Below are 26,881 nucleotides of genomic sequence, written 5' to 3'. Positions count from 1 at the left end.
TGCATGTTCTCCCCGGGCCTGCGTGGGTTTTCTCCGGGTGCTCCGGTTTCCTCCCACATTCCAAAAACATGCGTGGCAGGCTGATTGAACACTCTAAATTGTCCCTAGAAGTGAGTGTGAGGGTGGATGGTTGTTCGTCTCTGTGTGCCCTGTGATTGGCTGGCAACCGATTCAGGGTGTCCCCCGCCTACTGCCCGGAGACGGCTGGGATGGGCTCCAGCACCCCCCGCAACCCTAGTGAAGATCAAGCGGTACGGAAGATGAATGAATGAATGAATGAATGAATGATTGTTAAGAAAGACCGAATGAAAAATTAGCAGGCTCTCGCACAAACTTTTTCTACAGCGAATCCTTCAGATATCCATTGAACTTTGACACGGTGCTCGGACTTGGGCAAAAGCAGCTTGGCAATTTAGCAATTCGCCCAAAATGGCCGCTTCGAACCAAAATGGCCGACGTCCGGTTTACAATAGTTATGTCCATTGGTGGAACTGGTGTCAGGGGCGGGTCCATTGGTGGAACTGGTGTCAGGGGCGGGTCCCTCCCGATGGGTGGAACTGGTGTCAGGGGCGGGTCCCTCGCCCCTTCTGCCCCCTCAACTTTTCATTAAAATCGTGCTCACTGTATACTGTACACCCAAATATGGTCATGATTAGGGAAACGCTAACGCTAGTGGTAGGCTGTGTAACGCACGCAGTATAATGTTGATGTATATAATTATAAAAACAAGATGGAAAATCGATATATGACGCTCACTGAGGAGACTTCTTGATTTGATCATGATTCTGCAACTCCGGTTGTACAGATTGTTTGTTTGTCACTTCCACAACGTCACAACATTGCATCATCCGCGCAAAAATACAGCTTCCCGATGACTCGTGACCTCACCGCGAGGATGAAAGCCTACTAGTTGTGTTCGGGGGGGGAGGGGATTCTTTTAAAGCATGAGCGCTTTATTTACACGATGAGTCCGACTGGGCCTGAAGCTTTCTCGAGCTATTAAAAACGCGAAAGTGTGTTTGAGCACAGTCATTTCTTTAGGACGTGTGAAGAAGATGTGAGATGGTGTGCTGGTCAGCCTACTGCCTTTTGTTTCTATGCGCCACGGCTCACACGCCGGCTCTGGATGTCCGAGACCACAGCGCCATCTCCTGGTAGACCGGCACGCATCCGGTTTAAAAAAAAAAAAAACGTCTGCTTTCTGCTCATCTGCATTTCATTGCATTTCTGCAGCGAGCAACAAAACTTGCTTGGATTGGTAAAAGCAGCCGAGTCTATGTTCATAACTGCCGGTACAAAAAGAGAAGAAGAGTTTTGATTGAAAGACTGCCGGGAGATATTCATCAAGCAGTATGTTGTCATGTTGTGACGGCAACTCTCATCCTTTGCATCACATTAGGAAGAGAGTTTCTCCGATTTTGTCCGTCTCACAGTATCTTGCGTGGATGTCTGCTAAAATTGAAAAAATATTTTTGTCCATTAAATAAAATTTAAAGGAGCCTTATGAAACTAACTTTAGGTATAATTAGAGCAAAAAATATCCTTGTTTGTGTCCTTTTAATGAATATCATATATTTTGATGTTGAATGAATCAATAAAGTAAGTATGTCAGTAACAGCCATTTGGGAATTTTTGTAGTTTACGCTATGACACAATATTCTTTTCTTGGGGTTATCTTTTAATTCTTCCGTTTAAAAAAAAACTAAAACTAATATTAAAGCTAATTTTTTTAGGTGGGTGCACTGTAAAAAAAAAAAATCAGAGTCCAATATAACGAAGAGGAAACAAACCGAATTTAAAAACAAAATAAAAACTTAAGTACCGGTATAATGAAAAACCCCAAATTAAAACTAAAACTAAAACTAACATTAAAACTAATTTTTTTAGGCGGGTGAACTATAAAAAAAAAATCAGAGTCCAATATAACGAAGAGGAAACAAACCGAATTTAAAAACAAAATAAAAACTTAAGTACCGGTATAATGAAAACCCCCAAATTAAAACTAAAACTAAAACTAACATTAAAACTAATTTTTTTAGGCGGGTGAACTGTAAAAAAAAAAAAAATCAGAGTCCAATATAACGAAGAGGAAACAAACCGAATTTAAAAACAAAATAAAAACTAAGTACCGGTATAATGAAAAGCCCCAAACTAAAACTAAAACTAAAACTAATATTAAAACTAATTTTTTTAGGCGGGTGAACTGTAAAAAAAAAAATCAGAGTCCAATATAACGAAGAGGAAACAAACCGAATTTAAAAACAAAATAAAAACTAAGTACCGGTATAATGAAAAACCCCAAACTAAAACTAAAACTAAAACTAATATTAAAGCTAATTTTTTTAGGTGGGTGAACTGTAAAAAAAAAAATCAGAGTCCAATATAACGAAGAGGAAACAAACCGAATTTAAAAACAAAATAAAAACTAAGTACCGGTATAATGAAAAACCCCAAACTATGATAACTCTGTTTAGGACTAAATTAAAAAATACTTTCTAAATGTTCGTTTGAATATGCAGTCATGCCGTTCAACTGAATCACCCTCAATTGCCAGTTGTTCCCACGGAAAGCTTGCGTATTGGAATTTCTCCAGAATTCCCCAGCTGAGCCTCCCCTGAGAAATGTGGCACCAACGTGACAAAAGCGTTGGACCCCTTTGCGACCCGAGTAACTGCCCTGCTCGCAAAGCCACAAGTTAAGTGGCCATCTTGCCGAAGACGTGAAATAATATGACGTACCTGGCGCCCATCGTGGCCGCTCTCATCTGACTTTTTGAATCTCTTCTGACAGAATTACGGCCGATCGCATTTTAATTCCATATTCCCCGTTTCGTCACCGCCAGAGGAGGAGCGTCATGGCGGCACATCACCATCATACGAAGTAGCTAATATGGCGCCGCTCTTAATTGCGAGTCAGGTGAGGCCGCCACGTCGCTGATTGTGCGTGGTTGTGAAAATGGTGATTTGGATGCCGGACCACAGCGCTCAGCGCCAGCTTTAGTCTTTGAAAAACGGCATCGTGGAGTGGAGAACACACAGAAATGGAGAACAAACCCCACTGGGGGGGTGGGGGGGCATTAAGGCATGCATATAGTGTTTAACTTCATTCAATGACATGGAAGAAATCAATTTAAAGCACCGTAACAGGGGGGTCCTCTGCTTCAAGTCTTTTTTTTTAAATTCCATTAATTATTGACTGAGCGGCCCGGTATCCAGTGGTTAGCACGTCGGCTTCACAGTGCAGAGGTACCGGGTTCGATTCCAGCTCCGGCCTCCCTGTGTGGAGTTTGCATGTTCTCCCCGGGCCTGCGTGGGTTTTCTCCGGGTGCTCCGGTTTCCTCCCACATTCCAAAAACATGCGTGGTAGGCTGATTGAACACTCTAAATTGTCCTTAGGTGTGAGTGTCAGCGTGGTTGGTTGTTCGTTTCTGTGTGCCCTGCGATTGGCTGGCAACCGGGCCTGGGTGGGTTTTCTCCGGGTGCTCCGGTTTCCTCCCACATTCCAAAAACATGCGTGGCGGGCTGATTGAACACTCTAAATTGTCCCTAGGTGTGAGTGTGAGTGCGACTGGTTGTTCGTTTCTGTGTGCCCTGCGATTGGCTGGCAACCGATTCAGGGTGTCCCCCGCCTACTGCCCGGAGACAGCTGGGATGGGCTCCAGCACCCCCCGCGACCCTAGTGAGGATCAAGTGGCTCGGAAGATGAATGAATGAATAATTACTGACTGTAATTTACTTTTGTGTTAGCGTAGGTGAATGACAGACAACATTTTGTCCATATTTTGATTCGGTTGTAAACTGAGGACCCCCTTTGTGGACAAAAGTTTTGGGACACGCATTTTGGTTCACCAAAGCAATGGAGACTTGTTCCAAGTTGAAAAGCATTCTCGGGAAAAACTTTGGTGTCGAAACACTCATCAAACGACTTTTGGATAAATACACAAATGTTCCACACACACACGGCGACATTTTGTAGAAAGCGCATTACACGCTTCAACGAGCTGCAACTCCGACTCCCATTTGCACTTCCCTCGAGGCGCGATGGTGTCCCAAAACTTTTTCCTGGTTATAAATTGAAAGTACAAAGCAGTCCTTACACACCACAAGAAGAAACAAAAATTGCTCCTGAACCGAAACACTCCCATTGGAAGCCAACCAAAGGCGTGCAGATGAAGGAGGGCATGCTTCACGATAATGGCCGACGGTTAAGACGTTGGAGAGACAACGAGAGAGAAGTTCTACTGTACCATGCCCGGTCAGTGAAGTACTGCACTAGGTGCTCCACTCCTTTGCCACAGTCATTATGTGTGGGCAGGCCGAGTTAAGAGGGGGAAGATGAGGAGAGGAGGCGTTAGAAGATGAAGGAGCCCCGAGAGAAGAAGAGAGGAAGGGAGCAGAGACTTGCTGCGGTTGGAACAAATTCAAGATCGACTTCACGCGTATGGCGAAGATCAACAAAGCGGCGCGCTCAAGCATATGTACTGTCTTATCTATATATATATATTGCGCGTCGTCCCGCACACGGTCTGTCCTTCCGTCTGTCCCTTTTCAAAACGTACCTACTTCACCGCGCCGCCACTGCGCCGCTCAGGCAGTGGCTCACTACGATCGCGCGGGCATCTTAGCGAAAAAATGTCGTCTACCCACAAGCATTGCAATGAAATTGTTCGTTATTTAGTAGAGCTAAACATCTCTTTATTTTCGCGATAAGCAATGAAGATGAACAAAAAGTTGAACCAAGCAACAACACTTTTGTGGGCCGAAGGCCCACCTTACCAGCCTTCCGCAGGAACTAGCTGATGAGCCGCCCAGAGGGTGGCGAACCAGCTAGTTCTATATAAAGTGGATAAAAAAATGTTGTTTGCTTTTAGTGGGGGTCAAAAGTGAAATTTTTTTTATCTTTTTACATGAACACAACGGATCAATCAACAAGTGGAGGTTTCGCACAAAGATAGCATTTAGCCCTGTAGCTCAATCCCATGCAGAGCATCTCCCTTTTTAGGGGTTCGGAACTGCTGCAAGTTTCCTAAAATGTCTATTAAGATTAAGATTAAGAAACCTTTATTAGTCTCGCAATGGAGACATTCCAGATTCACAGCAGCAAAGTTATGAAAGGAAGAAGTAGAACAACAAAAAAATAGGAGCTGCTGGAAAGGCAGCCACTCTCGCGGCGCCATTTTGAAGTCAAAATAACAAAAATAACACAAGACAACACATAGGACACAGACAGTCGTGCAATATTCACCACATTTCTGCATACACTTTGTTGTCTGAAGCATTTCTAGATGAAAGAGGAGAGGATCAAAGTGTCCTTTCATGCTGAAAATGTGCACACGTCTGCTACAAGCAAAGTTTTGAAAGCAAACACGAAGCTGTAGCGTCCATTGACGAAAAGAGATTAGTTCACTTCTCCTGTCCCACATAATCCGCTTCAAACTCCAAGCCGCGACTCCCATTGGGGGGTTTTATTTATACAATGAAGTAGCGGGGGAGCGTGAGAAAAACGTGACTGCACCCAACAACGAGGCGCGCGATCACACCTCGGCATCTGGTGGAAGCTTCTGCAAAACGTCACCGATACAGCGTAGGGAACTCGTTAGCGGCATGCGGTAATCTGAGAGACTCGCTCATCTCGTTAGCAACAGAGTTCAAATGAGAGCTCAGTCGTTACAATGTAGCCACAATCTTCCATTCGATACGGTTGGGCACACCGGTGCTTTCGTTACTTTGAAGAAACTGGAAAATAGTCGCTGAGATCGGTGCCGTGTTGTTGTGGACGGCCTCAAACACGTGTATTGAGATCTCACATTTGGGCAGCCACTTAGAAGTGAGATATTGAAATAATTTGGAGTCACGGGGCACAAAATGGCTGCGATGCTAACAACGGTGAAGGCCATATTCATGTGAAAGCAGACACTTCAAGCGCTTGTATTTTTGGATTTCAAATCAAGGGAAACCGTGACTTGATTTCAGGAAGTTTCACTGCTTCCCACCTCTTTTCTCCCACTTGCGAGCACATTTCGCTGCCACCGGTGTTGGGAGAATGAATGCAGCAAGCGTGCATTTGTGAGGGAAAAAAAATCTCAAGAGTACTCGACGAAATACGCTGTGGTGTTTAAACAATGCGCCGCATTTATTTCACCTTCCCTCTTGATTGAAAAGAGCACGGCGTGGGTTCGATGCTTTGCTTCCGCTTTTTTTTTTTTCTTTACCTGCTCACACGTTCATTTCCTGCCACCTATTTTTTTTGTTGTTGTTGTCGATCTCTTTCAACACTGCGTCATCATCGCTGTTTTGTTCGGATTCACTGACGGCTCGAGTGCGCCGTTGCTCAGTAGGTGTTCAGCAACCGATGATAATTCCTGCTATACAAGGGACATTATGCTCCATAACAAAATAACCGAGAACCGCAGGACCACAGGGGGGGTGTGGGGTGTTCGGGGAAAAGAGGATGCGGTGTAACGCAAAACAACATCCGTGTGCGGTTCAACCCCAAAGTAAAAAGCCTTGAAATTGCACGAGATGACGTGGGGGCTTTTAAATTGGTGTAAGTAGTCCTCATGAAAAAAAAAAATAAAAATGACAAAAAGGCAGGAAAGCGTGTTAGTGACTCACTCTGTCTGCGCTGGGGCATGCCGGCACAGGTCAAGGCCTGGGGCGGCGCCTGCCACGGGGGCGGCGAGGGGGTGGGCAGCACACCCTACGCGGAGAGAAAATACACAGGACAAGAAGGCATGACGAACCGCAACACACACACACACACGCTCCCGTGTGAAATCTATGGCAGGAAGATGAACAAAGCCCACCGACACATACGGGCAAATATAAAAGTGTCCCGCGCCGCGTCTCGAAAAAAATCTCCTCTGACAAAGTGAAATATTCACATTTTCATCCACAGGTGTGTGACCCCTGCCAACCTGACAGCTGACGTGACAGCTGTTACCACCTCAGGCAGCAAGTGGAGACATACTTTAGCCTTTGTGTATGTCCTTCTACTGTGTGTGTGTGTGTGTGTGCAGGTTTAAGTTAATGAGCGTAAGAAGCTTACGCACACGCGCGCGCACACGCATTGTCTTGCGGCAGCACCATCAACAAGCGGGCAGCAAGAAAGCTCTGCGCAGGAATCTCACGTAAGACTTTTCTTTTGGCAGAGTGGTTAGCACGTCGGCTTCACAGTGCAGAGGTACCGGGTTCGATTCCGGCCTCCCTGTGTGGAGTTTGCATGTTTTCCCCGGGCCTGCGTGGGTTTTCTCCGGGTGCTCCGGTTTCCTCCTACATTCCAAAAACATGCGTGGCAGGCTGATTGAACACTCTAAATTGTCCCTAGGTGTGAGTGTGAGTGCGAGTGGTTGTTCGTTTCTGTGTGCCCTGCGATTGGCTGGCAACCGATTCAGGGTGTCCCCCGCCTACTGCCCGGAGACGGCTGGGATGGGCTCCAGCACCCCCTGCGACCCTAGTGAGGATCAAGTGGCTCGGAAGATGAATGAATGAATGAATGAATGAATGAATGAATGAATGAATGAAAGACGAAAGCATCCTCATTCTCAGGAAAAAAAGGTCAAGTATGTTCAACTCACAAGAAGAAAAAAAAATTAACAATATTGGTAAGGGGCGGCCCGGTAGTCCAGTGGTTAGCATGTCGGCTTCACAGTGCAGAGGTACCGGGTTCGATTCCAGCTCCGGCCTCCCTGTGTGGAGTTTGCATGTTCTCCCCGGGCCTGCGTGGGTTTTCTCCGGGTGCTCCGCTTTCCTCCCACATTCAAAAAAAAAAAACATGCATGGCAGGCTGATTGGACACTCTTAATTGTCCCTAGGTGTGTGTGTGAGCGTGGATGGTTGTTCGTCTCTGTGTGCCCTGTGATTGGTTGGCAACTGATTCAGGGTGTCCCCCGCCTGCTGCCCGAAGGCGGCTGGGATAGGCTCCAGCACCCCCCGCGACCCTAGTGAGGATCAAGCGGCTCGGAAGATGAATGAATGAATGAATGAATGAATGAATGAATGAATGAATGAATGAATGAATGAAAGACGAAAGCATCCTCACTCTCAGGAAAAAAAAAGGTCAAGTATGTTCAACTCACAAGAAAAAAAAAATTAACAATATTGGTAAGGAAGAAGCCTTTTGCCCTGGAAAAGACGAGACTGGATATTTGAGAGACTCTGGACAACGATTGCTTTTGTCACAGCTAAATATGGAATTATAAATATAATGCAGGTCAGGATTTCTTGAAAACAATCTAGACTGTACTGGTATGGCTTGCCTAACGGATGAATGGATGGCAGGTTGGGGCTTTGTATCCGGAATCATAAAGTCTTGTGATGGAAACGCGAAATGTGCATTTCGGCGACAGAGACTCTCCACACTTGGCTTTTTAGCCTACATGTACAGACGTCAAGTGGCTGGCGGTAAGCTGAGGTGTGAACTGGCTCACAAGGGGCCAAATGGGATAGGTTTTGTGATTGTGGCTTCGGTGGCCCAAGCAAAAGGTGGCAAGTTTGCAACGAAAAACAAGGACTGGTTTAGAATCCATTCGCAAAACAGGTTAGATGCGGCCCACACACTCGATGTCATCTCCCTGCCGAGCACACAAGGTCCCACCAGCAGATGGTGGAAGCTGATGAGGCGGCAGGAAGTCAAAAGCAAAGACGGGGAGAGTTCGACTGTGATCTTACATCACATCAGGAATTTTTTGGGGGGACGGCAACCCCCTCCTCTGTGAATGTGTGTGTGTGTGTGTCACCGTGTGAGTGCTGGCGAATGAGTCACGGCAAAGATTTCAGAGGGGTTCTTTCAACATCCTCCTCCTCAGCTTCCCACTAATCACTAACTCGTTTCAACTCCGTTCGCCCAAACCCCCGACTCTCATTTTCTGGGCGCGGGTGTCATCGCGACATCAAGCTCATTGAGAGATCAGAAGAAGTGAAGAAGTAGGATGAAAAGAACGCAAGAGATGTGTGAGGGGAGGACGTTTTCAGATGAATCCGAGGCCGCCTGCGGTGTTGCCTTTGTTCAATTGTGAGTTTGGTATTATAATCGCTAAAAAAAAAAAGTGACGGCGACACACACACACACAATACAGTTTGTCAAACACTGTCGATCCAGGGGCTTTTTTTTTATTTAGCTAAGGGCAAAGAGTAGTGGACATTTTTTGGAGTTTGTCTTTTTAGCAGTGAATTCATATAACATATAACAGTGCGGTATTCATTTACATATTATTCTAATCATTTGCATTGACTCATTGTAGTCCCTGTTACATTAGCGTATGATAATTATAATTACAAAAGGGTCAGAATGAATACTTAGCATTGCTCTGATGTCAAATGTCAAAGCAAGGGCAATTTTACTTTTTAAAATATTTTCTGGGCGGCCCGGTAGTCCAGTGGTTAGCACGTCGTGTTCACAGTACAGAGGTGCCGGGTTCGATTCCAGCTCCGGCCTCCCTGTGTGGAGTTTGCATGTTCTCCCCGGGCCTGCGTGGGTTTTCTCCGGGTACTCCGGTTTCCTCCCACATTCCAAAAACATGCGTGGCAGGCTGATTGGACGCTCTAAATTGTCCCTAGGTGTGAGTGTGAGTGCGAATGGTTGTTCGTTTCTGTGTGCCCTGCGATTGGCTGGCAACCGGGCCTGCGTGGGTTTTCTCCGGGTGGTCCGGTTTCCTCCCACGTTCCAAAAACATGCGTGGTAGGCTGATTGAACACTCTAAATTGTCCCTGGGTGTGAGTGTGAGCGTGGATGGTTGTTCGTCTCTGTGTGCCCTGTGATTGGCTGGCAACCGGTTCAGGGTATCCCCCGCCTACTGCCCGGAGACAGCTAGGATAGGCTCCAGCACCCCCCGCGACCCTAGTGAGGATAAAGCGGTTCGGAAGATGAATGAATAAATATTTTCTTAACTTATAAACCATTCCTTTTCAGACATAAATATCATATTTAATGAAGGTGAGCAGAGGCCCCGATGGAGATGTGGTCGGCGTAAGCATCACAAGTTGCTAAGTCAGACACAGTGATGGCCGTTATGTATAAATGATAGCCTCACTGGCCGCAAAATTAGGTACACTTAGCTATACATTGCGATTAAATACAGTGGAAATGATTTTTTTTTTGAAAACGGTAGCCACAATGTCACAAGCACGTCTCCGTCGATGCAGTGTGGTTGCACAAGCGAAATAATGAGCGTATGGCGAATGAACAAACACCTCTCTGACAGTGACAGTAAAAAATCCTGCATTAAGATCTTTGCAAAGGCGGAATCTTTGTATCCGGCTCTTGCATCGGAACTCATTACATTACAAAAGTGCACCTCATTGGAAGCGTCTCGTTGGCGTGCGCGCTATATTTAGACGCACGCATAACGTGCTGCGTCCCAAATTACTGAAATCACATCAGATTCCCGTTCGTTTTGTTTGCTGAGCGTCTGAGTAAGCAGAGAAAACACCACCCCCCCCCTCCTACCCCGCTCGTGATTGCCTCTGGGAGCCATTCAAGAATATCGGGTTGCTCCCCCCCTCCCAACTACAATTGACATTTAAGCGGCAGTTAGCGCGTCCGTATGAGCCCATGCCGCTGTGACAACCCTTACCGTCGTTTGTCCTGCAAACGTCACGCGTCTTTGTACACGACTGAAATTTGGACTGAAAATTAGAAGGTAGGCAGATACTAATGGCTTTTATGCGGATTTTCTTGCTGCTGGAGGCTGTAAATTTCCCCAGTGTGGGACGAATAAAGGATATCTTATCTTATCTTATCTTATCTTATTTGTTGGTAAAATCTGGAGGAAATAAATAAATTGCTCATAAATTACTAAAATGTGCACCAATTTTATTTTTATTTTCGTTAGTCCTCATTAGGGTTTGGAGGTGTCCTGGAGTCTATCCCAGGGCACACCCAAGACTGACAGCCAGTCAATCACAGTGCACATTTCGACAAACAACATTTCACACTCACATTCACACCGTGGGGACAATTGAGGCTAGTTTTTCATTGCATGGTTCAAATTATTTTTTTTCTCTATCAAATGGCTTAATTTGGGAGTAAAAATAGGAGTAAAAAAAATGGGAAAACTCACACAAGAACAGGGAAAGCATGCAACCTCCCGGCATTTTAATATAGCGCCAAACATCAACATCGGGGTGGTAAAAAAAAAAAAAATCATTACAAGATGCTGACCTTTGCCATGACAATGTTCCTTAGCTAATCCAATTCCGCTTAGCACTCAAGAACACCACCGGAAGGCACCGGGGCCACTCCAGCAACTTGATATGGCGGCACTTTAAATGTCAGCAGAGAAAAATCAACACAAAGTGCACTTGGCCCTATGTTTGAAGTGTGAGGCTGAAAAAAAATTTGACATCTTTTGAGTCAAAAAAAAAAAATATCCAGTACCCCAAAGTCAAGAATTATTCAGCGTGAGTCAATTCAGGACAGCGAAAAAGATGCATTGCAAAGCTCTTGGCTGTCACCACGGCGTCGTTGACACATACTTGAAAGCGCTGCCATGTGTGCAATCCTTTTCAAATCCTACCAATCTTCCAAAACGACAACAACAACAAAAAATCCACACAGTGTGGAAAATCTGAAAGATTCTTTTGGAAATGTTGACTTCCGCCATGACTTGAAGTCCAAACTTTTTTTTTGTTAACACCACTGAAAATCATCAAGATCCCCATTGAGAAAAAGGTGGGCCGGCTTTGCTGGTTGCCCCGGCAACAGTAAAACCACATGCTGTCGTGCATGGCAGGGGACCTTTGGTGTACTTAGGGAACTCAACCACTCCAGTTTATTCGAGCCCGAGCAGCAGGCACTGCAAAGACCCTCTTGGAATCTTATTTTTTATCCTTCCGTTGGGTAAAATGCCTTTTCTGGGTGACTCAACATACTCTCAGATTTTTCACAGGCCTTTTTCTTGGTGAAAAAAAAAAAGTAGCTCATCTTGAAATGTATTTAGCATACATACAATCTGTTAGCATATTAGCATTTGCTCCTTGACAAGATCCCTTTAGACCAGGGGTGTCCAAACCTTTTGCCAAGGGGGCCAGATTTTATGTGGTAAAATGTCGGGGGGCTATTACTCATTTAGTGAATGCTATTACTCATTTAGCCACTAGAGGGAAGCAGTACTCTATGTAACATCACTCACCAGTCTACGAGACCTCAGTCAATGCAACACGTGTTCCATTGCGCCCAACCTGCGGGCCAGACGGCACTGATTTTATGACAGGGGCCGAGGGCCGGATGAAATTCGACCGCGGGCCGGATTTGGCCCGCAGGCCGGACTTTGGACATGCCTGCTTTAGACAAAGTGATCTTGTCTTTAGACTGCAAGTTCGAGTCTTGCTCCCTTGATATATGTCAGCTTTTCATCAATTATCACGAGTACATCACTACAGCGCAGGATGTAAAGATCCTCATCGATCAATCCAGGTGGTTTTCTCTGCTTATCTTCCCGTCTGCCTCTTTCACTCATTCATCTCCTCCATATTTATTCCACACAAACAGCGGCCTAGCAGCTCGCCCCGGCTATTAAAGTGTGAGGCCGAGTGACGAGTCGGCTGACAAGCTCATAAAGCGTCTTCCCCTGGGAGGTCAGAGTTTTGGGCGTGCGCCAAAAAACAAGTTGATGACTGACTCAGCGTGACGAGATGAGAATAACCACCAGCGTCGGATGAAGTGCCCGTTTGCATTGTACCGGTAAGTGGTGCACATTTACGAGAAAAAAAAAAAGAAATCAAGAATAATATTAAAGGTGTGCACCTGAGTGTGGTTATGTGGACTCACGGCGTGAGTGGGGGGTCTCCAGTGGGTCTGGGTGGCCTTGTCACAGGGGCGTTGCGGTAGCTTGTCCGCCGGCTGTCGAAGTAGCGAGGGCGCCCTCTGCTGTTGACACCGGCACCGCACCTGACGTTCTCGGGCCAGCTGAAAAAAAAAAAAAAGGCCAGGGTGAACGATGGGACCTTTTGCCAAGTTATGACATGAATGTGTAGAAATATATTGAATAACAAGCTCAGACATAATTACCTTGCGCGACTCGGGAGGTAAACAATCATCTTTAAGAGGACAAACGCAAATCTAGTGGAAGCAGCCGAGCGTCTTTTTGTGTTTCGACAACCCGGGTGTGCAATGAAGCTGACCTAAACTCGTCTATTCAATAATGTAGAGCTTGAAATGGCTTTATCCGATTTCCTTTTTGGCTGTGCTGTGCGCTACTTTTCTAAAGCACTCACGTGCCAAGCTGAGGTCAAATGCATGCATTGTAACGTGAAAGCACAGCAGCCGAATACGCACACGACAAGACGTCTTCACGGCGACGACGTCAAAACATGAACCTGTTGCTTGGAGCCGAACAGACAAGCAGGAAAAATGCCAAACTTGAGGAAGATGAGAGCCCTGTCATCAGTTTCATGGAGTGTCAATAGTACTCAAATAATAGTAAACAAATAATACTCACATACAGTATTTGTCTTCAACCCATGCCCGTTTATTATTAGTTCCATCCATCCATTTTCTGAACCGCTTAATCCTCACTAGGGTCGCGGGGGGTGCTGGAGGCTATCCCAGCTGTCTCCGGGCAGTAGGCGGGGGACACCCTGAATCGGTTGCCAGCCAATCGCAGGGCACACAGAGACGAACAACCATTCACACTCACACTCACACCTAAGGACAATTTAGAGCGTCCAATCAGCCTGCCATGAATGTTTTTTTGGAATGTGGGAGAAAACCGGAGCACCCGGAGAAAACCCACGCAGGCCCGGTTGCCAGCCAATCGCAGGGCACACAGAAACGAACAACCATCCGCACTCACAATCACACCTAGGGACAATTTAGAGCGTCCAATCAGCCTGCCATGAATGTTTTTTTGGAATGTGGGAGAAAACCGGAGCACCCGGAGAAAACCCACACAGGCCCGGTTGCCAGCCAATCGCAGGGCACACAGAAACGAACAACCATCCGCACTCACAATCACACCTAGGGACAATTTAGAGCGTCCAATCAGCCTGCCATGCATGTTTTTTTGGAATGTGGGAGGAAACCGGAGCACCCGGAGAAAACCCACGCAGGCCCGGGAAGAACATGCAAACTCCACACAGGGAGGCCGGAGCTGGAATCGAACCCGGTACCTCTGCACTGTGAAGCCGACGTGCTAACCGCTGGACTACCGGGCCGCCGTTTATTATTAGTTGTTGTTCTTATTTTTTAAGCCCGATTGCAGCTTATTAATCAACTCCTGACTAACAAATCATTTTTTTTTGTAGCGGGGGGCTCAAAAGAGTTTAGTGTTAAATCTCACAGCTTGCGTAGCAAAGCTGCCAACTCGACAGCTCTGCTTTGGAAAAGAAAAAAAAAAAGAGAGCAACTTTGTGATACAAATTGGAGCTTTTCCATCGTTTCCAATCAGAGTCGGCAAAAGTCAGACGGTGAGTCGTCTCTGAAAGGTTATCCTGTCCTGCGGGGTGGGGGGGGCTGTGCTGTTGTGATTTGTCCTCGACGATCTGCTCCGGTTGACAATTGTAAATGTTAAAACTCCGTTCAATATTTATAATCGCAAATTGTAACGTGTGTGTGGGTGTGTGGGTGCGTGTGTGTGGTCAACACCAAATGCCAATTAAGAAGCTTGCTGACGCTCCTGCCGTTGCCGGACGCAAATAGAACAAACATCACCACAATAAAAAAGGACGGATAAAAGAGGTTATAACCACGATGTACACGTGGTTATCGGATAAGGTAACAGTTGAGTGTATTTCTGTGTATTTTCCAACTGTCTGGATGCTGCCTCTCACAGGTTAGTCCCGGTACTGCGGGAGATTTTTGTTCGAGGCAAGGACACTTGCGATTTCGTCAGCCCCACACACTAGGAGAGCAGTTGGAATCCAAATGTGTTTCATTTTTGTCCTTTGATTCTTTATGCTCAGCTGCAACTGTCAAGGACTCATGACAAGCTACTCGGTCAAAACGGGATGGCAGGCAATTTTAAATAGCTAAAAAAAGCCAAAATATAGATTTCAAGGCTCTCACCTGATGCAGACGCCCAAATAATCTGAATTCTGCACAGTGCAATTTGACTTTTAACTCACTCTGTCAGCTTCCATATGCGCGAAAGCCATTCCTCTCTCTCCTATCTGCTCTGTCGAGGGTGAGGGCGCAGCGAATATTGTGCGGGACTGGAGAACCAGCTGGGGAGGTGCTCGCTCTAATTGGGAAGGCTCGCATGAGGCGGCGAGGGAGGCCTGGCGTTGACATTTTGGTATTTGCGAACGCGGTCAACGATTTTAATATGTCAGGCGGACAATACTGTTGTTTGGATAACAAGGAAGTCTCTTCAAGACACTAATGAGCGGTTAGGATGGAGATGGAGTAAGCTAAAAGCAAACGGAACGGAGGTTATTGGTATCCAGCGGTGTGGGGGCCAGATAACTGGCGGCGTGCTTGCGGTCCCGAACGCCCACCGGCGATGAAGGCTGTCGCAGTGCTTCCTGATTTAATCAGTGGAGATTTGCACCATCCATACGGTATGCACAAAATTTTTTTGCCTGACTCAAAATTAATATTATTATAATTATTCATTCATTCATTCATCTTCCGAGCCGCTTGATCCTCACTAGGGTCGCGGGGGGTGCTGGAGCCCATCCCAGCCGTCTCCGGGCAGTAGGTGGGGGACACCCTGAATCAGTTGCCAGCCAATCGCAGGGTACACATAGACGAACAACCATCCACGCTCACACTCAACTCACACAATTTAGAGCGTCCAATCAGCCTGCCACGCATATTTTTGGAATGTGGGAGGAAACCAGAGCACCCGGAGAAAAGCCACGCAGGCCCGGGGAGAACATGCAAACTCCACACAGGGAGGCCGGAGCTGGAATCGAACCCGGTACCTCTGCACTGTGAAGCCGACGTGCTAACCACTGGACTACCGGGCCGCCCATTATTATAATTATTATAATATAATTTATAATATAAAATCTATATATAAATATATATAAAAAACGTTAATTATAATATGAAATTAATATTAACGTTTTTTGGGGGGGGGGGATTGTGAGCATTTTCCACTTGCATGGACAAACAGCCCCGCAAAAAAAAAAAAAACTAGAAACAAAAGTGAGCATTTCCAGGGAATGAATGTTGGCAAAGAATGTTGCAGCCACAAAGAGCCTTTTTTTTCTTTTTTTTTACCACTTGTTCCCGCTGATGCTGCTGCAGCTGCTGACACTGCAGAGTGAGCTGAACAATGGTTTTGTCTCGACTCCGAAGTTCTTCTCGGAGCATGTGCACCTCCTTCAGCAGCTCCTCAAACTGCAGACACGCACATATGCAGTTATATAGCACTTCTACAGGGAGGGGAAATCAGATAAAAATCATGTTTTTCTTACCTGGGATACACTATTGGTCTTGCTTCCAATCTCGCCCGCAACATCTGCTGGCGAGTCCGGATCCTCGAGCTGCAAAACACACAGAAAGTACAAGGTGAGACCGATCAATGACAGTTGCCGTAGGGCACGTCTCAAGAGCGATGTTGTGAGGTGGAATCATTTTCCTCCTCCACACATTCACCCCTGGCGGCCTTGGACTACCAGGCGTCGGTGACACGCACCTGCGGCGCAATCTCCGAATATAGTCAACACATTTATTTCATAAGGAAGCATAAATGTCAGCCAGCTGCCCGAAAAAATCCAGGCATGCCTTTTTATTTTTTTATTTTTGCCAAAAGGTAGTTCAGAGGTTGGTCTTCTATGTGTACGCCGACAAGCCAATTTATTAACACGCATACTGACGATGAGGTAGAATTTTTTTTTTCCCTCCCCTTCTGATTGCAGTCAGCAAATGGCTGATTGAGAGAAGTGATGAAGATGTTTTTCCTTGTTTATGACATTGTCAAAAATCCGTGAAGGAGTTAAAAAAAAAAATCATCTCGCATATACGCTGCCTTAGAATCAGCTAAATACTTGACAAAAGTTCCAGATGATGTTTTTGTATTTTCAGCAAAAGAGAAACGATCCACTTGAGGCTACACTCCGAGGAGACAAAAACATTCCTGATTTGGGGAGTCATTCAAACGCTAGGGTCAGAATTTAGCAGGAAGCGCATTAAAATGGATCCCGTATCAACGATTCAGGCTGACGGCATTGGACTAAACCAGGGGTGTCCAAACTTTTTGCCAAGGGGGACAGATTTTATGTGGTAAAATGTCGGGGGGCCGACCTTGGCTGACATTCTTTACATTGAACAACAATATTGTTCAACAAATTTTAGTAAGCCAGTCTGTTTCACATTTCCATTTTTATTTTAATTTCAACAATCTTAAGAATTTCTTTTGGTTCATTTGAAACAGGAATTTGAAGTATGACATATCAGTCAATATAAACACGGAGTGATGTCTTGTTAACTCGTGAGTGATGCCCTCTAGTGTCTAAATGCTATTACTCATTTAGTGAATGCTATTACTCATTTAGCCACTAGAGGGAAGCAGTACTCTATGAAACATCACTCACCAGTCTACGAGACCTCAGTCAATGCAACACGTGTTCCATTGCGCCCAACCTGCGAGCCAGACGGCACTGATTTTATGACAGGGGCCGAGGGCCGGATGAAATTCGACCGCGGGCCGGATTTGGCCCGCGGGCCGGACTTTGGACATGTCTGGACTAAACGGTGCGTCCGATATGTCCTTGGTACGCTTTGAGCGGCTTGGTGCCAACCGAGCATCCTTTGAATACCGCAACCGACTTTAAGACGACACGAATGGCCACCTAAAGATGCAGCGGCTTCTGTAGTCACCAAAGTGAAAGAAAATCGAGCACAACTGGAACGTAGTGCAGTAGCAGTTTCCATTCCAGCAGAAAAATGAGCAATAACTAAGTGACGCTCTCATTTTTTTACATGGACCGAATCGAGGCACACATTCAAAATCCAAACCGGTCGGGAGGATCTAATCATGAGAGTCGGACCTGCAGTAGGTTTTTCAGCCTGAGCAGCTGGTTCTTGACCAAGGTGCAGTCTTGGCTCATGTGCTCCAGCGACAACTCATCGTGCACAGGCGCGGGCGCGCGGCCCTGTCGCCTCGCTTCCGAGGGGGCGGCCGGTAAAGACATCCTTGAAGACTTGAGGCTGTCGTAGTGATGGGAAAACGGTGACCTGAGAGACAAAACGGTCCGTCGTGTAAAAGCACAATGGAAGCAGCTCTTGAGGTGTCCTGAAATTTGAAAGATTTGAAAATAATGACCGTTGAACCTTGCAATCGTTCATTTCCATCGAAATTGTAAAATGAGAACTGCATCCCAGATCTGATTGTTGTTGACCTTGGCAGTTTTGTTGTAGTTCAAAAAGGTTCAGCTTAGTAGGTAATATTCATTCATTCATTCATTCATTCATCTTCCTATCCGCTTGATCCTCACTAGGGTCGCGGGGGGTGCTGGAGCCTAGCCCAGCTGTCTCCGGGCAGTAGGCGGGGGACACCCTGAATCGGTTGCCAGCCAATCGCAGGGCACACAGAAACGAACAACCATTCGCACTCACACTCACACCTAGGGACAATTTAGAACGTCCAATCAGCCTGACATGCATATTTCTGGAATGTGGGAGGAAACCGGAGCACCCGGAGAAAACCCACGCAGGCCCGGCGAGAACCTGAATCGGTTGCCAACCAATCGCAGGGCACACATAGACGAACAACCATCCACGCTCACACTCACACCGAGGGACAATTTAGAGTGTTCAATCAGCCTGCCACGCATGTTTTTGGAATGTGGGAGGAAACCGGAGCACCCGGAGAAAACCCACGCAGGCCCGGGGAGAACATGCAAACTCCACACAGGGAGGCCGGAGCTGGAATCGAACCCGGTACCTCTGCACTGTGAAGCCGACGTGCTAACCACTGGACTACCGGGCCGCCAGTAGGTAATATTTCAATTTTTTTTTTAAATTGTCAAACGGATAGCAAATAAATAATAACAATAATATTAATCGTCCCGTTAAAAGGCCCAATTGGCTGTTATTGACTATTTTGGCTCTGTATCGCGATTGTGATGCAAGGTTGTCGACGCATATCGCTGCAGCTATCAAATATCATGAGAATCAATTATTCCAAAAAGCATACCGTCGATTACCAATTGATTTTTGCAGTATGAATGTGAGCCCTTGTCCAATTGGTTTCGCGATCCTCACATTCCACACTGTAACATCTGTGACGTTGTGTGTGCGCGTCTTTAAAAGTTGGAAAACTGATCACTCACAAAGATGTTGCTTTTTTTACATTTTTTTTTTCTTGTCATCAAATCATTCAAGTTAATTGATTGTTTTCAAGCAGCTACCTACTTGTTGTAATACCGCAATCCAGATCGCTGTTAAACCATCATGTCAAACCACAAACCTTTGCCCTTTTTCGTGAAGGGAACCAAATGGATCACGAACCTGCCGTCGTTGGGGGAGTGGTCAGCTCCATTCCAGCGGTGGTGTCGGCGGCGCTGTCCCTGTCGACGGGGCCCGCTTACACCGTTGGACATCCTGTCAAAGTCTAGGACAAAAGGCAAGAATATGTTGAGGCGAGGCTTTCGGTCTGTGCAGAAAATGGTGTCTGCCTTCAAAGCGTGTTGCAAATGAGTTGAATTTGTGGTGAGAGATGCGATGTGTGCCATGCAAAACGCGAAGGGAAGAAAATGTTTTTCAGGCGGGCTCACGCATAAAAACAAACTATCCTATTTTCTGCCGATGAATGCGCCTGTACACGTTTTCAAACGTTCTAAAATATCGGCGCGCACATCTTGATCTTCTCCATCTCCCTCTTCGCTATGCAAACACGCAAACAAACAAACAGAAAAAAAAAATCTGTGACGAGCAATTTCATTTCCAAGGATGTAAAAAAAAAAAGGAGAGTGAGACTTTGGAGACTCTCGGAAGAATAGAGCAAAGAAATGAGCCACGGCTAAGGGAAAAACTGACAAATAATAGAGGCTGACCTCCCTTTTCTGAGAAGCGAGGCCCACAGCAAAGGGAAGGAGACGGCGAGAAACACACACACACACACACACACACACACACACACACACACACACGCACACAAAAAATACGATGAATAACGGCAGGGTGGAAATGCTGCTGCTGACAATTCATTCATTCATCTTCCGAGCCGCTTGATCCTCACTTGGGTCGCGGGGGGTGCTGGAGCCTATCCCAGCTGTCTTCGGGCAGTAGGCGGGGTACACCCTGAATCGGTTGCCAGCCAATCGCAGGGCACACAGAGACGAACAACCATTCGCACTCACACTCACACCTAGGGACAATTTAGAGTGTTCAATCAGCCTGCCACGCATGTTTTTGGAATGTGGGAGGAAACCGGAGCACCCGGAGAAAACCCACGCAGGCCCGGTTGCCAGCCAATCGCAGGGCACACAGAAACGAACAACCATCCGCGCTCACACTCACACCTAGGGACAATTTAGAGTGTTCAATCAGCCTGCCACGCATGTTTTTGGAATGTGGGAGGAAACCGGAGCACCCGGAGAAAACCCACGCAGGCCCGGGGAGAACATGCAAACTCCACACAGGGAGGCCGGAGCTGGAATCGAACCCGCTACCTCTGCACTGTGAAGCCGACGTGCTAACCACTGGACTACCGGGCCGCCCTGCTGCTGACAATACTTTACCAAAAGTGTCACCACGCAACACAGAAGCAGGCAGCCTGTTTCATACTCAAGCGTTACATTCCGGGAACCTGACAGAGTCCAAAGTCATTTAAAAAAAAAAAGAAAAATGACAAGATATTCCAGCTAGGAGACTGCCTCGAATAGAGCATGGAAAGAAATGTCATGTCCACCTGGTCGAGTCGGTGAGGCAGAAATCCTGAGTCCACCCTGCCTGGCCATGTCTGTGGTGTCAGGCTTGTTTTTTCAGGGAACTCCCAAGGAGCTTTTGGGTCCAAGTTTAGGGGGAAAACGCCGGGGGCCTCGCAAGCCCCGACAGCCGGGTTGAAAGAAATTGCCCCGCGCCGGCCGGTCATCCGCTTCTGATTTGACTCTCTAGTTTTCCCTTTCGCCTTCTTCCTGTTATGTGGCAGAGTCAGGGTGTCTCTTGGAGGGAGGAAACCAAGGCCAGAGCGAGGGGAGGGCCCGCGGAGGCTCTGTAGGCAAAACAAAACCGCCTTCCCGACCTCTGCTTTCAGGGCCGTTCCCTTGTGATCTCACTTTCACTGTGTCTCTTTTCTTGTACTTGGCCCGATACGCGGGGGCTATAAATATGGACACTTCCCCAAAAAAGGGAGCAGCGAGGGGCAACGGCACGTCAGTCACATTCTTCTGGAGTGAACATTCCCCTTGGCCTTGCCTTGGACTGTTTACAATCTTAACGGTGACGCGTGACTGCGGAGTGAAGCCGTCTCCGAATTGCAGCAGCGCAATAAAAAAAAAAAAACTCGGGCACATGAAACCGTTCACTTCATGTTCGGGTTGCGCTTGATGCACTTTTGGGGGCATTTTGGCAATGCAAACGAGACCAGTAACGGCAAAAAAAACAAAAATGGAATCAAACTGAAAATTGCAGCAAGAAATGGCCGAGAAGGTTAAAAGTATATTAATATTAATAATACTTTGTAAGGTCATATAAAATATATTAAAAGGATATATATCTAATAACGGCGGCCCGGTAGTCCAGTGGTTAGCACGTCGGGTTCACAGTGCTCAGGTACCGGGTTCGATTCCAGCTCCGGCCTCCCTGTGTGGAGTTTGCATGTTCTCCCCGGGCCTGCGTGGGTTTTCTCCGGGTGCTCCGGTTTCCTCCCACATTCCAAAAACATGCGTGGCAGGCTGATTGAACACTCTAAATTGTCCCTAGGTGTGAGTGTGAGTGCGAATGGTTGTTCGTTTCTGTGTGCCCTGCGATTGGCTGGCAACCGGGCCTGTGTGGGTTTTCTCCGGGTGCTCCGGTTTCCTCCCACATTCCAAAAACATGCATGGCAGGCTGATTGAACACTCTAAATTGTCCCTAGGTGTGAGTGTGAGTGCGAATGGTTGTTCGTCTCTGTGTGCCCTGCGATTGGCTGGCAACCGGGCCTGTGTGGGTTTTCTCCGGGTGCTCCGGTTTCCTCCCACATTCCAAAAATATGCATGGCAGGCTGATTGAACACTCTAAATTGTCCCTAGGTGTGAGTGTGAGTGCGAATGGTTGTTCGTCTCTGTGTGCCCTGCGATTGGCTGGCAACCGATTCAGGGTGTCCCCCGCCTACTGCCCGAAGACGGCTGGGATGGGCTCCTGCACCCCCCGCGACCCTAGTGACGATTAAGCGGTTCAGACAATGGATGGATGGATAATATGAAACCTGTAATATTCCAATGTTGAATGTGATGCGGTTGAAGGTGTTGCTCCAAGAAAACAATCTCGAGCGTGACATGATCGCGCTTGACACAGTCCAATCTGCGTGTGCACGTACGGCCCGAGACACATACATGACCTCCGTGAGTTGGATTCTGGTTTAGCGGGAGACATCTGACATCTAACATCAGCTCGCGCGATAAACAAGCCAGGCAGGCGTGGCCCCGACCTGAGTTTGCGTCGCCGCTGACGGGAGTGAATAATCGTTGCAGGAGTCATTATAATTCACGACGGCGCGAGGTCAACGTCTCCGCTGACCCCCTTCCCTTCATTCTCTCGTGACACACCAACCCGATAAAGGCGATAATACAGCACAATCGCCACGACCTGATTGCCTCGAGCGCATACAATTAAGCCTTTTCACGGCAGGATCAAGAGGCTGGAATTTGATGAGCGATAAAGAAAACGACAACAAAAGGCTACAACGGAGCTGATGTCACAGCGGTCGAGCGGGAATGGGAAGTGGGGGACAACGAGCCGTCCAACTAATCGCTTTATTCCTACTGTCGAAGGCAATTAAACGGTCTGCCGCCGCATCTCAATATTTAAGACGCTTGGATGTGCGTGTTTTTGCTCCGACATGCTCCAGACAGCTGGCGACATCCTCCTCCTCAATGCAGGTTTGCTGCCGAGCTGTCATTTCCGGCGCGATACATAACCTATAAATAACTCTTCGGCAAGCGTGTACCCCATCACAATAGACGGCGAGACCATTCCAACAGATGTTGCACGGCCGCGCAGGGATTTGATCCACCCGCATAATGCTGGAAATAGAAAGCAAGTAAAGTTTTTCGCCACCCCCGTAAACTAGTTTGCCACTGACTTTACTGGATGTTGTTCTGTTCCGGGACAACGAAGCGTGTGAGCTCACCATGCAAACCATCCTCTGGGAGATCCACATCCAGCATGAGGTCATCGTCATCCACCTCTTCCACGCCTGGGCCGTGCAGATTGTTCAGAATATCCTGGGAATCACAAAAAGAAAAAAAAAACATTGCAAGGGTGTTGCCCCGCGTACTTCCTTCCATTTTTTTTTTTCTGACGGTGTAGATATTGCTGTGGCGCCATTTTGTGGCATCTTGGTGCCGAGGAACTATGTTGGAGCGAGTTGAGGAGCTCTACGTGTATCAGTTTAATTAATGGTGAAAATACGAAAACCAGGCGGCCCGGTAGTCCAGTGGTTAGCACGTCGGCTTCACAGTACAGAGGTACCGGGTTCGATTCCAGCTCCGGCCTCCCTGTGTGGAGTTTGCATGTTCTCCCCAGGCCTGCGTGGGTTTTCTCCGGGTGCTCCGGTTTCCTCCCACATTCCAAAAACATGCGCGGCAGGCTGATTGGACACTCTAAATTGTCCCTAGGTGTGAGTGTGAGTGCGGATGGTTGTTCGTTTCTGTGTGCCTTGCGATTGGCTGGCAACCGATTCAGGTTCTCCCCGGGCCTGCGTGGGTTTTCTCCGGGTGCTCCGGTTTCCTCCCACATTCCAAAAACATGCGCGGCAGGCTGATTGAACACTCTAAATTGTCCCTAGGTGTGAATGTGAGCGTGGTTGGTTGTTCGTCTCTGTGTGCCCTGCGATTGGCTGGCAACCGATTCAGGGTGTCCCCCGCCTACTGCCCGAAGACAGCTGAGATAGGCTCCAGCACCCCCTGCGACCCTAGTGAGGATTAAGCGGTTCGGAAAATGGATGGACGGAATACGAAAACCTTTATTAGTCTCGCAATGGAGAAATTCCCAATTCACAGCAGAAATATAGGAGCTGCTGGAAAGGCAGCCACTCTGTGGATCGCTGTCATAAGAAGCCTCCAAAGTGTCGATCAAGTTCGTTTCCAAAACATTGGTAGAGGTGTTAACATTAATTGATCAATCGTCAATTAAGAAAAAAACTATTCATGGGAGACTGTAATTTTAGATATTGATACATGAAATAGATGGGAAAAAATATCAGAAAAAAACCCTCATCCTTTGGTAACTTTTACAGTGCTGTTAAGGCAAAAAGATAAAATCATTTCACATGTCCAGAAACATGCACAGCTGTGACGAATGCAGCAGTAAAGCATTTAAAACATTGAAAAAAAAACATTTGAATCCACAAATAATAATCTATGCATTCTAAAATGTGCACCTCTGCGCATGGCATGGTGTGTCATGGAAATGTTATCAAACCCTGGGTTGCCCACACAGTCATTTTGCACACCGCCATTTGAATGCAGAGAGAGTGAAATACAGCCAACACATGACTGGCTTACCAAAAAAAAAAAAAAAAAGAGCAATTTAAAGTGCAGGCAGACACTTTTAAAGGGGTGTTATGGAGGCACATTGCCACCAAGTGGACAGATCATATTACTGCAGTGTATGAAAATTTTAACCCATTACAGTCCCTCCCCAAAAAAAATATAAATCATCCGAATACGTAATAAATCGTTCGATTTTGTACGATCTATCAAGTTCTATTCCTGTATCGGCAACACCACGATGCTCTGTATATCATCGCTATTATTATTCGGTTAAAGGGGGACGCCAAAATTCAGAAAATGCATTTAAACGGAACGACAAACAGCAATGTTGAAACCCCAAGTCGAGCGCATGTTCGCAGCGGCACTAATGTGATACGATACCATGTCCTTAGGACAAAGTAAAGACTTTTAATCGGATATGCATAGTTGCGGCATGTGATGTGATGCTGAGAGCAGTATCGCGCATTCCTCCAAACTATTTTTTTCCATTCTCTCGGGAACATGAACAAAAATGGCGTACAGTACAACTGAAGGTGCACCAATTACTTCCCCCAAATGTTTTTAAATCGACAGAGTGCCAGAAAGGCATCCGGAAATGAGTTTGAAATGACGATCGCACGGAATAAAAACTCCAAAGATCACGGATATGCTCTACAGCCCATGTTAAATACGACCCCCCAAGTTGATCAAGTTGAATGTCCCTATCACATGTTCTAAGCACTTAAAAGACATATCTTATTATACAATTTCTAATCTGGTTTTCCGAAAAGCTCTTTAAGTGTTCCCGAGGTCAGGTGCCATGGTACGTGAACACACAGAGAACCCAAAGGCTGGAAATGCTATTAAAGCTGCGGCTGGGACGGCATTCCTCTCCGGGATAACCTCTTTGCCTAATGAGTTAGGACTTGAATGGGTGGCGGCATTTTTTTATTTTTTATAAGTAGGCAATAAAATCTGGCACGAGCATTGCCAACAGGAAAGTGATCGGCTCATTGGAATTAGGGACCGGTGACAGGAAATGCGGCCCGGTAAGTCCAGTGGTTAGCACGTCGGCTTCACAGTGCAGAGGTACTGGGTTCGATTCCAGCTCCGGCCTCCCTGTGTGGAGTTTGCATGTTCTCCTGGGTTTTCTCCGGGTGCTCCGGTTTCCTCCCACATTACAAAAACATGCATGGCAGGCTGATTGAACACTCTAAATTGTCCCGAGGTGTGAGTGTGAGCGTGGATGGTTGTTCGTTTCTGTGTGCCCTGTGATTGGCTGGCAACCGGGCCTGAGTGGGTTTTCTCCGGGTGCTCCGGTTTCCTCCCACATTCCAAAAACATGCATGGCAGGCTGATTGGACGCTCTAAATTGTCCCTAGGTGTGAGTGTGAGTGCGAATGGTTGTTCGTTTCTGTGTGCCCTGCGATTGGCTGGCAACCGGGCCTGTGTGGTTTTTCTCCGGGTGCTCCGGTTTCCTCCCACATTCCAAAAACATGCATGGCAGGCTGATTGGACACTCTAAATTGTCCCTAGGTGTGAGTGTGAGTGCGAATGGTTGTTCGTTTCTGTGTGCCCTGCGATTGGCTGGCAACCGGGCCTGTGTGGGTTTTCTCCGGGTGCTCCGGTTTCCTCCCGCATTCCAAAAACATGCAAGGCAGGCTGATTGGACACTCTAAATTGTCCCTAGGTGTGAGTGTGAGCGTGGATGGTTGTTCGTCTCTGTGTGCCCTGTGATTGGCTGGCAACCGATTCAGGGTGTCGCTCGCCTACTGCCCGAAGACGGCTGGGATAGGCTCCAGCACCCCCCGTGACCCTAGTGAGGATCAAGCGGTTCGGAAAATGGATGGATGGATGGATGGATGACAGGAAATGCTTATTCTTACTTTTATTGTCGTCGTCTTCAGCCCTGACAGTAACTGTGGCAATGGAAGGCGATTTAAAAGGCCGATTGCAGCTCGCGTACGCGTAAGCGACGGCGCGACGGGACTCACCATGCTGTTGAGCTCGGAGTCGTCGTACGGATCGCACAGATACGTGCCAGGCCCTGAAAGTGGTTCGAGACCTTCTTCGTCCCACATGTAGGTTCCCCCGGAGCTGTTGGAGGGTGACAGCTCCAAAGATGAAGCCTGGCAGACATCGCCCGTCTCCGGCGACTTCACAAGTGCTCCCTGGGAGTCTTGCATTGGGCTTTCTTCATCATGGCCTGGATGAAATGTTCAAAAATAAAATAAAAAATAGCACTCACACAACAAAGTCCAACGCAAGGATCATTTGGGCTGATTTATTAGCACGTCGGCTTCACAGTGCAGAGGTAC

The 26,881-nt window shown here is 47.1% G+C and overlaps 1 protein-coding gene across 9 annotated transcripts in view; it reads right to left on the bottom strand.

Annotated features, from left to right (window-relative positions):
* Positions 1-26,881, bottom strand: part of ccser2a (coiled-coil serine-rich protein 2a) — a 46,346-nt gene that overhangs the window by 7,918 nt on the left and 11,547 nt on the right. For 4 of the 9 annotated variants that reach the window (XR_007964725.1, XR_007964724.1, XM_052079713.1 and 1 more), the window contains exons 3-9: positions 26,558-26,769; positions 23,222-23,315; positions 19,399-19,501; positions 17,937-18,123; positions 16,362-16,430; positions 16,165-16,284; positions 12,745-12,906 (exon numbers count right to left, since the gene is read on the bottom strand). Coding sequence is in view for 7 of the 9 variants with exons in the window: in XM_052079713.1 (XP_051935673.1) it covers positions 12,745-12,906; positions 16,165-16,284; positions 16,362-16,430; positions 17,937-18,123; positions 19,399-19,501; positions 23,222-23,315; positions 26,558-26,769 (947 nt within the window). In the remaining 2 variants the exon portion in view is untranslated. Of the gene's footprint in view, positions 1-4,246; positions 4,287-6,614; positions 6,700-12,744; positions 12,907-16,164; positions 16,285-16,361; positions 16,431-17,936; positions 18,124-19,398; positions 19,502-23,221; positions 23,316-26,557; positions 26,770-26,881 lie in introns of all 9 variants that reach the window. The other 5 variants (XM_052079719.1, XM_052079716.1, XM_052079720.1 and 2 more) reach the window with 5 other exon arrangements.

The sequence above is a fragment of the Hippocampus zosterae genome, chromosome 11 (assembly GCF_025434085.1).
Source record: "Hippocampus zosterae strain Florida chromosome 11, ASM2543408v3, whole genome shotgun sequence".
NCBI classification, from domain to species: domain Eukaryota; kingdom Metazoa; phylum Chordata; class Actinopteri; order Syngnathiformes; family Syngnathidae; genus Hippocampus; species Hippocampus zosterae.
The sequence above is the reverse complement of the archived record's forward strand: the minus strand, read 5'-3'. Positions and strand labels throughout refer to the sequence as shown.